We start from the raw sequence: 13,052 nt of genomic DNA, 5'->3' as shown, positions 1-13,052 counted from the left end.
TGTGATTGCTTTACTTCTGCATCAGAAATTCTTGTAGGAGAGACAATGACTGTGACTTCAAACATGTTACAAGGGAAATATGAAAAGAAGTTGTGTATCTCCTGATGTGAAATCATGAGGAATTAATGAAAAGGGTGGAAAATCACTTTCTACGTTGGTCAAAAGATGGCACCATTGCTGTGCTGATTGTTTTCTATAATTTGGGCTCATGCTTTTTAAATGCAAAAAACAGTTCAATTTAGTGATCTAATTAACACTGAACCTCCCAACAGAATGCTGAATTTCTGATCAAGGACCAGAAGAATAGACCAGAAAAGTGGAATTTATATTTTTTAAATGTGTTAGGTTGTTTTAATAGCCATTTATAAAAATAACATTCTCTGAGACTCAGAGATTTACCATAGGAACAACAGACACCTACATCAAGTTTTCAGTTTTCATCAAGTTGGATATACCCTCCCTTTGGAACTTCGATAGCTGTTGGGTTTCAAGATGTTTTAGTTTTTCATTAGTTTGTTGGTTTAGTGTATTTCAAGTCATTAAACTTACACTTTCATTAAGGTAATGCATTTTTTTCCAGGTATTAAAATTATGTGATATTTTTCTTTTGTTTTCCGGGGTCATTATATTTTACTGATTGATAGTTGGAAAGTTAAATGGACTAGTCTGGAAACGTAAAGGTGGTCTCTCTTCTTATGCTGGGAAAGCAACACTTTCTCGTCTTGTTTCTAAGCCAGTATCTTAAGTGACTCTTGGGACTTGAGTCTCTCTTTTTCTCTAAGCAAATCTTTCAAGGATGGAGAAATTCAGTGAAAAGCAATGAACAAAACGATGAAATGAACTCCTGGAAAAAAAAAAAAAGGCTTTATCATTGATCGTACAAAGTGTTCTGTACATACAGTGTATTTTGGGGAGGGTGGGGTGGAAGCCTGGTTGTATTGAGAGAACATGAAACAATCTAGTTTTCCTTCTTTATGTTAGAATAAGAAAACACTGATGGACTCCTGCATATAGAATGCAGATTTGCCTATCCGATGCTTTTTAAAGTTACATTTAAATGGTTGACTTTTAAAAATAATTAAATTAAGCTTTCATCAGATTATTGTGACTAGTTTATCACATAGATGTAGTACAGAATATATTTTATATAGCTTTGCATTATAACTCATTTCAATCTAAAATACAAGTCCAAAATCTTATTCAAAACTTTTTAGGCCAGATATGTTTCAGAATTCCATTTTTTTTTTTTTTAATTTAAAAATGGTAACAAAGTACATATGTGGAATATCATGCCACCTACTTCCCCCCAGTGGTGTTTGGGGCAACATCTTTTAATTGAATGTTAGTATGTTTTCAGTAAAACATACGAATAGTTATACCACAGGGGCTAAGTCTTGACCATAAATAACTTCACATCAATGTAGATCAGATTTTGAGGCCAAATGAGTTGATCACGAACTTAAGAAAAAACTGTAAGTCACAGAGCTTTTTTGGGTTTCACAGTGGTATATCAAAGATAGTAGACCTGAAGTACCATTCAGGTATACTCTGTAAAGTGCCAAAATTCCATTAAGATTGTTTGTTTATAAATGGGAAGTTTTAATTTAACATTATATTCTATTTAATGGTTTCTTTTTTTAGAATATGTTTTGTTCTGTTTTTATCTGCCTTATTGACTAAGTGGTTCAAGTACAGAATGCATGTCAGCCTATTCCATAATACAGTGAAAGACAACAAGAGATTCGGAGAAATTTGTACAGACAATATCTGCCATAAAGCGACAGGGTATCTGGCATACGTTCTGTGGCAAGAAAGCCATCATTCTTTTTCTCTGTTAGGAGTACTTAGGGCAAAAGTATTTCTCATTCTATTTTATGCTCTATTATTAATCAAGATCAGCTTTATTTCCTACAGCAGTGTTATGAGATAGAATCTTATTTCATATCTTAGGTATGGTTAAGCCTGAACAGCACTTAAGAGGCTTCTGAGGGGAAGATAGATGTTTCAGGGAATGATGGAAGGATTGTATTATGTGGTAATTCTACTTCCTTTAGAAGGACTCCCCCTAGATCTGCATTATACTTGGACATTGTGTATTGAATAATATATAAAACCTAAGATAATGTCTACTAGTTCCCATTTAATTTTAAAGTATTAGGTTTGCTTTTACCTAATTGATCAAAATAATACTTTTGCTTTATTTATTGTAGTCATGACATCTTCTTCTGCCTTCTATTGGTATGATTAGAAAGTTCTGCTAACTCTTTCTCTGTCATCGGTTATAGTTCAATGGTAAATAATGCCGATCTTAATACTACTTAGTTTTTAGTAATTTCATGTAATATAAGTCAGTGGTATAGCACAGGTAAAAATTGACCCATTCTTCAGGATTTTGTTAAGCCATGAAACAGTCATTGAGAAGCTGAGGGGACCGCAGCTCATTTGAAGGTTAGCAGAAGATACTAATATGCCAAATGCATGCATAATAATAACTTTTCATGGTATAGAAATTTATACAGGCATAAAGAACCCTTTTGTCTTCTACTAGGACCCAGATCCAATGTCTTGCTTTTCTTCTCTAATCTTGACTTATCTTTTTATATGGTCATTATCACAACTTTGCCAGTTTATTACTACTATTCATGTGTCTCTAACTTCTAAATTGTTTTTTCACCCTCCAGAATTTTAAATTACTTACTGGGCTTGTTAAGAACTACTAAGCAGTCAGTACCTTTCTTTTATTCTTATTATTTTTCTTCTGAAGCAACACAGTCCTTCTCACACCCTACTGTGTCTGTCCTGCAAATACTCACATAGTTTTGTTTGTTTGTTTGTTTGTTTTTTATGATTTTGAGGAAACTTAAAAATAGTAACAACTTGGTTCTGATGGACTGTTTCAAAATATGTGTGAATTATTATGGAAGCAGATTATTTATCCTAGGCACTACTAGAGTGGGCAGAGTACTGCATATTTGGGTACTTATATTTTAGGTGTGCCTTTTCATTTAGTATACTGTAGAACACATGCTAAATATCTTTTAAATTTTATTGGAATACCAATACCAGCAGTAAAGTTTTTTAAATCATTAAACTAATTTGATTATAGACTTGTTAAATACTCTAGCCTTAACTAAAATCGATTACCTGTTGTCATTTATGTATCAAAAGTGAAGAAACTCTTATGCATATTGAAAAATGCTAATTATAGAGATAGATTTATACTTTGTGCAAAACCAGTCGTGAATCTCAATATGGACTATTTCAATTCATGAGATAAATGCCTTCTGTGGCATAAAATAAATTTCAGTGTAGAAAAATCTTGGCTGTGTGAACCTTGGGAATTAGTTCATTTTTCCCCCACATTGCCTGTTTTTCTTGATTTTTAAATACAAAATTATGGTATTTTGAAATTCAAATCTACTACCAGCAAAAGGACAAAACTGGTATTTAAAGAAAGTGATCAGCAGTAAAACCAGAACAATTGGACAGGAACCCCTAACATTTTGCCACAGGATGTTGAGATTAACCCAGTTTGTAAAAAAAAGCCCTTTGTGCTGCCACATACAGTTTCCTTGTTTTGAAAATATGACCAGTTAAGTTATACCCATTTTAATTTTAATTTTAGAAAGATAAATTATAAATGTTGGAATGAAAACAAAGCAGAAAAATCAGCCAACACTGGCAACATTATAGAAATTAATTTAAATTTGCATCAAATGAAGAACATATTGTTTATAAATGATAAAGCTTCTATGTACTTTTGTACAACTGTAATGAGAAAGAATTATACTTGATCAGGCATTGGCTTTGCTAATTGTGGAACAAGAATCAAAAAAATTTATTTTACTGGGAGTTTGAAGATATCTGCGTTCGATCCTTTTGTGGTTCATAAGTGTGATGATCAGGTATTCAAACTGTTGTGTGAGATGGTGCCTCCCTTAAACTTTGTTACAACATGGGCACAGTATCTGTCTGAAGTGAGGGGAAAAAAAGGGGAAAAAAAAGATATCTGCATTCAAATCTGTATATATCCCTTGCACAGCTAGTAATCTTTTTTAAAGAAAATCTTATATCCATTGCTATAGTCAGTAGAAATGATCCAAAATGAGCATTGTAACTTAAACAATTTTAGTAAAATTTAGCATCTACCAAGGCCTTAATATATCAATGTAAAAAAAATTAAAAATGCCATCACCAAGTGTGTATTAGTTTCTTACTGCTGCTATAATAAATTACTACAAACACTGGTTTAAAATAACACAAATGTATTATCGTATACTTCTGGAGGTCAGGACTTCAAAATCAAGGTGCTAGCAGAATTGTAATTCCTTCTGGAAGCTCTAGGGGAGTGCTAGAAACTGAATGCTTGTGCCTGCCCCCTAAAAAATATATATATAGTGAACTGTTAACCCCAAAGGTGATGACATTAGGTAATAGGGACTTTGGGAGGTGACTAGTTTGTGAAAGTGGAACCCTCATGAATGAGATTAGTGCCCTTTTAAAAGTAGATCCCAGAGAGCTCCCTTGCCCCTTCTACCATGAGAGGACACAACATCCTTCTGTGAACCAGAAAGCAGGTCCTCACCTGGTGTTATACCTGCTAGTGCCTTGATCTTGGAAATTCTCAGCCTCCAAGACTATGAGAAATAGATGTTTATTGTTTCAGCTACCCAGTCTAAGGTATTGTTGTTGTAGGAGCCTGAAAGGACTAAGACAGGAAGAATCATTTCCTTTTCCATCTTCTGGAAGCATCCCACATTCATGGCCTTTGGCCAGCAATCCTATTATTTCAACCTTACCTTCTGTCATCACCTTTCTTTCTCTGACTCTTCCCGCTTCCCTTGTCCATTTATAAGGATCTTTGTGATTATATTGGGCCCACTGAGATAATCCAGGATAATCTTCCCATCTAAGAACCTTAATTAAATCACATCTGCAAATGCTTTTTGGCCAGGTGGATCTTCATTATAAACCTCAGTTCTTAGGATGTGCTCTAGTTGTTTAAATATAGATGTGAGACATGGGGTGGACTGTACTCTTAAATCCAGTAGAAATTCTAGAACATGATTGTTTTTAAAGAAGTTCTTGATTCCTAATTGCTCTGGGGTTATTACCACAGCAACAAGACTAAAACTTTTCTGGTTTTATGTTTCAGTAGATGACCTTGCCTCCCATTTCACTCTTGTTATCGAGACTGTCTATCATGAACTTTCATTTACCTTAAAATATCCTGCTTCTCTGTTCATGCTCTCAAGTTGTTTCAGATGAGGAGCTGAACCCCATCTTTTCTAAAGCAATGCCTTCATTTGCAGTCTGAAACCTGGGACTGTTCTTCTCTTGTATCTGCATTTACATTTATGTGCAAGTCTTCCACTTAAAAACAACAACAACAAAAACCTTTCTTCCCATCTTTTCCCTAAAGCTACACTTACATCTGGTGAAATCTTAATTTTCTAAATTCTCCCTCCTTTTAAATATAGGCATTCTCTGAGAGTCTGTATTTAGTCCAGTGTTTCTTGTTTTTTGTTTTTTTAATGTTTCTTGGGAAATCCTATTTTTTCCCATGATTTCCACTGTCACTGAGCCCTAACTCCCTTCCCGAAGGTTAGATGCTCCATTCCACCTTCCCGCTGGAACCACTCAATATATTTAAAGACAAACCCATTATTCCATACTCTCTCCCAACCTTCTTGTCCTTCAGCGAACAAAGCAACAAACCAAACATCCTCTCTGTCTTACCTGTGTTGATTGATCTGATTACCATTTTCCTAGTCATCCAGGGATACATTAGAAATAGTTGTAAGGCTAGAAAAACATTCAAAGTTATTGCAGTCTGAGTCTGGGTAAGGTTAGTGTCAAGTATGCAAGCTTCCTTTCCTTCAGACCCTAGAGTTTGCTTTTAATGCACCTAAACAATCTAATGCATTTTCCTAATTACGCGCAGGTCTGCAGTTAAGGCCTTACGTCCTGGAGGGTCACTTGTGTACTCTACATGCACGCTTTCCAAGGCAGAAAATCAAGATGTGATCAGTGAAATTCTAAACTCCCACAGTAATGTGACACCTGTGGACATTAAGGAAATGGCAATAACTTGCTCCCAAGACTTCACATTCGCACCCACTGGCCAGGAATGTGGGCTCTTGGTGATTCCAGATAAAGGCAAAGCCTGGGGCCCAATGTATGTGGCAAAATTGAAAAAATCATGGACTATATGATATTGGTGATGTACATTTTGTAAACTATATCATGTGTTACATTTATTTTTCTGGGCTCTCTACATGTTAACATTTAAATAATTGTTAAGTTACTTTTTCTGGGTTTGTTTGTAATCCTATTTAGTTAATACAATACTTTAGCATTTCAGAATTTAGGCTTGAGAATTTTCAGGGTATATGTTTTTCCTAGAAATATATCTATAGCGATGATTTAAGATGGTGCAGATGGTGTTTGTTCTGTGTAATAAATCTGCTGTCTTTTACTTGGCATTTTGTAGTTAAATTAATCTATATGGTTTTATGCATAAGATGTGTAGAAATATATTTTATCCGTGATGTTGGTACTTTGAACCCTTAAAAATGCACATTTGCTGGCTTCTTAATTTTATCATTCCAAAATATACAGACTCTTTCAGAGGTTTTACCCCTTTTTCTTTAAGAACTGATTGGTATTCTGAGACTTCTTAAGCACTATTTCTAGTTCTAGAAAAATAAGTTTCTTATTTGCTAAGTTGTTTTTTGTTAAGGACTGTCTTATGTTTACTGCAAAGGTCAGTGACTCTATTGACACAAACTTTATTTCTCCACTTTTTTTGTATTCACAAATACAAATTGAAAGGGTAAATTATGTTGAAAGGCCATTAGACTAGCAGATTCACATGCACATGTTTGACTTCGACATTCAGCTTGTGGAATAATGGAGCCTATCCAGCAGGCTATAAAGCAAGTACTTGAAACAAAACCAGAATGATTAATAACTGTAATAACTGAACTATATTTGGAGAGTTTTGTTACATAATTGCAGTTATAATGAGCACTACAGAATCTGATTATCTTACAGTTACAATCTAGAGAGACTTTTTATGAAATGTTATATGAGAGTATGATGTCACATATTAATGCACAAGAGAGAGATACCTAATGAGAATGGATTATATGATTACCAAAACCCAATACCATTTACTAGGTGGCTCTCCTGTTTACACATATCCTGGGACTATTGTGCACATTTCTATATAGGTACTTAGGATTTTAGCTTCAGGTTTGGGTCCTGTGTTTTCTGTAGAAATTGCTTCACTTAGTGTCCAAACATAATTTTCCAACTATTAAGAAAAAGTATGCAGCATACTTCAAAAGATTGTATCTCTTTGGAAATTAGCTTTTTAAACAAAAACGAACTCTGACTATATAAATATGAAATTCTGAAATTGAATCCTTTTGAATTGTTTATTACATTCTGTGCACTTAAACTAGAGACTATTTGTTCAATAACTGTTGTTTGTTTTGCAAGCATGTATTGCTGGGCTCCTATACCTGCAGAGTCCTAGGAAGAATATTTTTTCTGTACTTTTATTTCATTAGCCATTTTTTATTTATATCTAACCAATATGTTTAAAGAAAAGCCGGATCTCTTAGATCAAATCAGATATACTTTGTTAATGCAGAAGATTAATGATAATGGAAAATATTTTTACTTTTTGTGTTGTTTTTTGGTGTATGCTTATTGGTTGTTTTTTTCAATTTGAAATCTTGTCTTTAGATACTATAGGTTGAAAAGGTGCATTTATTCTGTGTAGGTTAATTGCAAAGTAAAATTTTGAAGTGCACTGTTTTGAATGTCATTGTTTTCCCAACATAATGCCATGAAGCCTATTCTGAATACTTAGCATGCCATTAGATTAGACCTTCTTATGATTACTGAAAAAAAATGCAACTATATCTATATATAGATCTCTCTATAGCTCACTTTATTATTAACAATAATTATAATGAAACAGCTGACCCTTATTAAGTATTAAATATTTGATTAAGTTCTTTATGCATATTATCTTTTTTGACCTTTAAAACAACTTCAGGAGTGAATATTCTAACCTCTTTCTGTAACTGAGAAAAAAGCTCAGTGCTATTCGTAGCTTGCCAAGGTAAGTAATGGATGGATCCAAGATTAAAACTAGCTCCAGAGGCCAAGCCTTTCTCCCTATACTATGCTGTCTCACAGCATATAAGTTATAGGAACCCTCAAGACTATCAGCTGGCTTTACCCTTATTCTCTATTGCTTAGTTTCCTACTTGTGTACAATTCCCTATTCCCAGGGCATCGCAGGGTTTATCAGTCAATACTGGGGTAAAAAAACAAAAAAACAAAAAAACAAAAAAAAACCAAAACTTTGAAATATTTCAGAATGTGTTCTAAAGAAGTACTTCTTATGCCTGTAATACCCAGAAATCTCCCAAGGAGGTATTCTGTGCCTGCCTTTTCTTTGTAGGTGCTGAACTGAAGAATAGAAATTTGGAGCAGCCTTGCAATGTCAATGGAAAAGCAAGGAGTAATTGATATTACTTTTTGTGGCATTGAGTTACTTTCAAAATAGCTTTATAAAAATTTAGGTTGCTTACTAACACATTAACTTCTCTCTGCCATCAGCTCACTGAACAGTCACTAGTTTCAGAAATAAACTATGAATAAATGTATTGCATTTAAATGGTTTGTGTTGAATTTTTAAAGCATCAGATATTGTCTGTGGTTTGAAATCAAAGTGGTCTATAGTCCTTTATCCTATTACATATATCCATGTAGCCTTATACTCAAGATTTCATGCCCTTAGCAGTACTATGAAAAATATTTTTTTATACAATGTGGGTAGACATAGAATAATAGATACCAGAGCACTTGCTACGTGACTAAATAAAGTAATTACAAATCAAATAGGCCCTTATCCAACTAGGCCTTATTCTGGGAGATAAACATCAGATAATCTGCATAAACTAATACAACTAATCTAGAATACAAAGAGGAAATTGGAACCAATAGCAACAATTTTATTAGATGCCAGGAAGTCTTTTGATGCAATTGAATGGGACTACTTGTATTACGTGTTAGGTAAATTTGCCTTTGGGGACAAATATAACATAACAGATAGCACAATTTATTTTCAACCCATATATATGGTTCAAATCAGTGAAAGTCTCCTTTTCCTTGACTTATTGCTGCATTGGGGAGGGAAGTAAGGATGATGCTCGTTACCGATGCTCCTCTACAGGCTGACATTGGAGCTGTAATATCACCCAGGTCCCATGGGTATCCGAATGGTATTCAGATGAAGGTTCATAAGTTAACTAATGTTTGCTAATAATCCACTACTTGTGCTAAAAGCCCTAACAGCATCTGTCCTAAAAACATTAAAACTAATGTCATAATTCGAAATGGTTTCAGGCTGCAAAGTCATTGGGAGTGAATCAGAAATACGAATTTTACAAATTAATGAATGGATGTTTTTATATTGTAGAGGCAAATACCCAGAAGAGGAATTCTTAGATCATATGGTAGTTACAGGGTTAATTTAATTTAAAGGAAACTTCATACTGTTTTCCATAGTGGCTGCTCCTATTTCCATTCCTTACACCTGAAATTTATATAATGTTATTAACCAATGTTATGTTGATACACTTAATTTAAAAAAAGGAAATGCTATCTTGACAATAATTTCTGTTAATATTATTTATTGCATGACATTTAAAATAAATGAAAAAGAATTAATTTGATATTCTCATTAGGAAATGCTTAAACAATTTAGTTAAAAAAAATTTTTTTTAATTTACCTGTAATTCAGTGCTAAGTTTTTTTAAGAAATAGATTTCACTAAATCGAGGGAGGAGGAAAGCCTAGTAGAGTATATACCTCTTTAAAATTTAATTAGTTCAATCAGATATTAACTTCATACCTTTCTGTAACTTTTTACCAAGGATGAAAGTAATTATTTAGTCATGTGAAACCATATAGTCATGTTGAAACTGTGAAATGTATGCTACCTTATATAAAGGATTGTTTGCCTCACTGGAGGCTATTTGATCGTATACATCATGACTCAATTAAATTTGCTTTGGCTTGTTAAAAGGAATTATCTGCTGTATATTGCCATGGAAGAGCCTATAACACAAATAGCTTTACAACCTAGAAGAATAACAGAGACTAAAAACATATAGCCTATTGAAAAATAAGAAACTAGTCTACAGCACTCAGCTATTTCCTAGTTCTTAAAAACAAGTAAGAGTAAAATTGTAGATACTGGGAAGAATGGAGAGGGATTAGTGTTGGTGAGAGGAGAAAAGAGGGACTGGGCATATTTTAGCTTATATTTCTTAAGTTATAGAGCAAAAGATTCTTCATTTACTCATCCAAGGAAGATGTTAACAACCTTTCCAAAACAGAAAGACTTTCTTCCCTTCTGGTATTAATTATAGTAATCACTGGCATGGGGGTGGAGGAGCAAGACCAAAGAATTTGTGATGACTCATGAATTGATGTTAGTAGAAGAGGATTACTGTGGACTTGTAACTTATACCTGCCAACTCAAAAGGAAAAGGGAGGACATGGTGGCAACTAGCTTGATGCTAATGGAAGTTGTTCAGTGTGATGTTTAATGATAATAGCCAACATAACTAGCTATACCACATTTCCACATTGATAGACATCCCTCTTGTTCATAAAGTATAAGTCTTAGATTATAACAAATGTTTAATAAATACAACAGACACACACAAGCTATGTTCTTCAATTAAAATGCTTTTGCCATATATTCTGGTACAAATCTATGCTAAATCTTCCATATGAAGCTGTAGGTATGCCCAAGTGTACATTATTTTCAATTACCTAATTAACCTGCCATATAGTTATCAGCTTCCTTTTCCATCCCATAGTATTAAGTTGACTGAAGCAACTTGACACAGTTTCAGAAGAACCAGGAGAATGGTTCAGGATCTGGTATATCATTCTGGGACAGGGTCTAGAATGAATCAGTTGAACATGTTACAGAAGCAAAGGACAGAGATAGGTCTGAAGGGTTTATGATATACTGACAGGAAGCACATTATAATTCCCAACAAAGTTTATGTGTTCATCTATCTGGTCACATCTCTCATAGTCACTGAGGACATTAGCATTTAGCTCATATATTCTCTATTAGAACTCCTGTCAGAGGCTCAATTCAACATCTCTGTGGAAAACTAATCCAGTATCCTACCTTCCTGATCTTTTACTAACTTCGTCAGTGGCTTTTGTCTCCAATCTCTTCAGCAACTCACATTCCTGGACATTCTCTAGAACTTGGCATTATCTAGAGGCACACTCCAATGGACTTTCTACATGATGGAAAAGTTTTATGTGCCCTGTCCAATGGGGACAGTATTGTAGCCATGCATGGCTATTGAGCCCTTGAAGTATGGTGAATGTGACTGAGGAACATAACTTTAATTGTAAATATTTAAATGTAAATTACTTTATAGGGCTGGTTGCTACCACATTGGATAGCACAGATCTAGAATTTCTCCTCTTAGGAAAATTTAATCTCTACCTCCTTGTTTTTCTAGCTTTTTACTCTGTCATTCTCATTGAAACTTCAATCCAATTTTTTTTTTAACACCTGTACTTTTTAAATCTTCATCCCTTAAGACTTTCCTTTCATCTCCTGATCTCCTTTCCTTATTGATTCTGAACCCTATGGTCGATGCCTTAAAACTTCCTCTCACAGTGCTTCCACCTCCTTCCCACTCTTACGTTTCACTGCATCTGATATTTAAACTTGCAGCTCTAGATCAGTACAATGTCCCATGCCTCTACCGATATACCAATGGCTGAGCATTGTTTGGAATAAAAGAAAATCATACAGCAATGCAGATTATTGTCACCACAGATTCACACACCTGTGCAGATCATACTCACCTGCCTTTCTTGACTTTTACACTGCTCAGTAACCTTGGCTCTTTGGCCAACTTCCTTTATCTTTCCCATTAGTGACTTTTCCAAACTTCCACTATTCACTACAACTCACCTATACAAACACTCTCCTCTTTTTTCTCAGAAGATGCCCCTGCCTCCTAGTTTCTTCAGAAAATTATGGCCATCAGAGTGAATGTCCTTGATATTTGCTGATACTCTTCATTTTATTTAGAAGCACCACCACCCATCTGGCCTCAAAAGTTAGAAAGTTGGGAGTCATATTCAGTTGTTGTTGTTGTTGTTGTTGTTGTTGTTGTTTTTATTCTCTCACCGAGTACTATTGGCATTGCCTTAATTAAGGTCATGTGGGGTATTAAATTTCTTCCCTAATTCATCTTTCCACATGCTACCTCCAATCTCACAATCCACACACTATATTGCTGGTGAAGGGTTCTTCCTACAACAAAATCCTAACATGTCATTGCCCTGTTTAAAATTCTTCCATGGCTCCCTATTGTCTAGAGGACGAAGTCTAAACCCTTAGTATTTCATACTAGGTCCTCTTGCTTTGAGATCAGTATCTTTCTCTATCACTCTCACACACACAATCACACATACACACACACTCAATTGCATCCTTCTTAATGTCATTAAAATTTGAATAATCATACTAAGGAAACCTAATATTACAATGTATAAATTGCCCCAGCTTGCCACATTTCCCAATCTATAATTAGCTAGAGTTCTACTAGAAGACCTGATGTTATTTTTTTCTAAGTGTTCTAGATATTTAAAAGTACAGTCTTTTTGTTCTTATACATCTATCTGAAAACAATATAGGTATATTTTAGGCTACAATACCTAGTTTTTTATAACAAATTGAAAAGAATAGTCAAGCCATTTTCAAAAGCTTGCACATTGGACTGAAAGTTGTAAATTAAATGGAGAATCCACTACATTATGGGCATGCTTAGCCATGCATACAGTGTAGGAAAATTTCAAAATGAAATAGGCTCAATTATACGATTGGAAAGCCAATGGATAAATCCATAATTGTCTTCTGGGGGATACGTCAAACCTACAAGGAATATCCAAGGGCAGAACAGCAAATGATAATGTCT

The 13,052-nt window shown here is 34.3% G+C and overlaps 1 protein-coding gene and 1 non-coding gene across 5 annotated transcripts in view; both read left to right on the top strand.

The window, feature by feature from the left end:
* Positions 1–8,695, top strand: part of NSUN3 (NOP2/Sun RNA methyltransferase 3) — a 47,322-nt gene extending 38,627 nt beyond the window's left edge. For all 4 annotated transcript variants that reach the window (XM_016165175.2, XM_016165171.2, XM_016165172.2 and 1 more), the window contains one exon: positions 5,945–8,695. In XM_016165175.2, coding sequence (XP_016020661.2) covers positions 5,945–6,215 — 271 coding nt within the window. In that variant the 3' untranslated portion in view covers positions 6,216–8,695. The remainder of the gene's footprint in view (positions 1–5,944) is intronic.
* LOC118602365 lies at positions 3,874–3,978 on the top strand. The gene has a single exon (XR_004950703.1). It is a non-coding gene; the product is annotated as a small nucleolar RNA U13 (small nucleolar RNA).
* Positions 8,696–13,052: the final 4,357 nt, after the last annotated feature.

This window comes from Rousettus aegyptiacus, unplaced genomic scaffold (assembly GCF_014176215.1).
Source record: "Rousettus aegyptiacus isolate mRouAeg1 unplaced genomic scaffold, mRouAeg1.p scaffold_m13_p_4, whole genome shotgun sequence".
NCBI lineage: Eukaryota > Metazoa > Chordata > Mammalia > Chiroptera > Pteropodidae > Rousettus > Rousettus aegyptiacus.
Note: the sequence above shows the minus strand (reverse complement) of the source record. Positions and strands in the feature narration are given on the sequence as shown.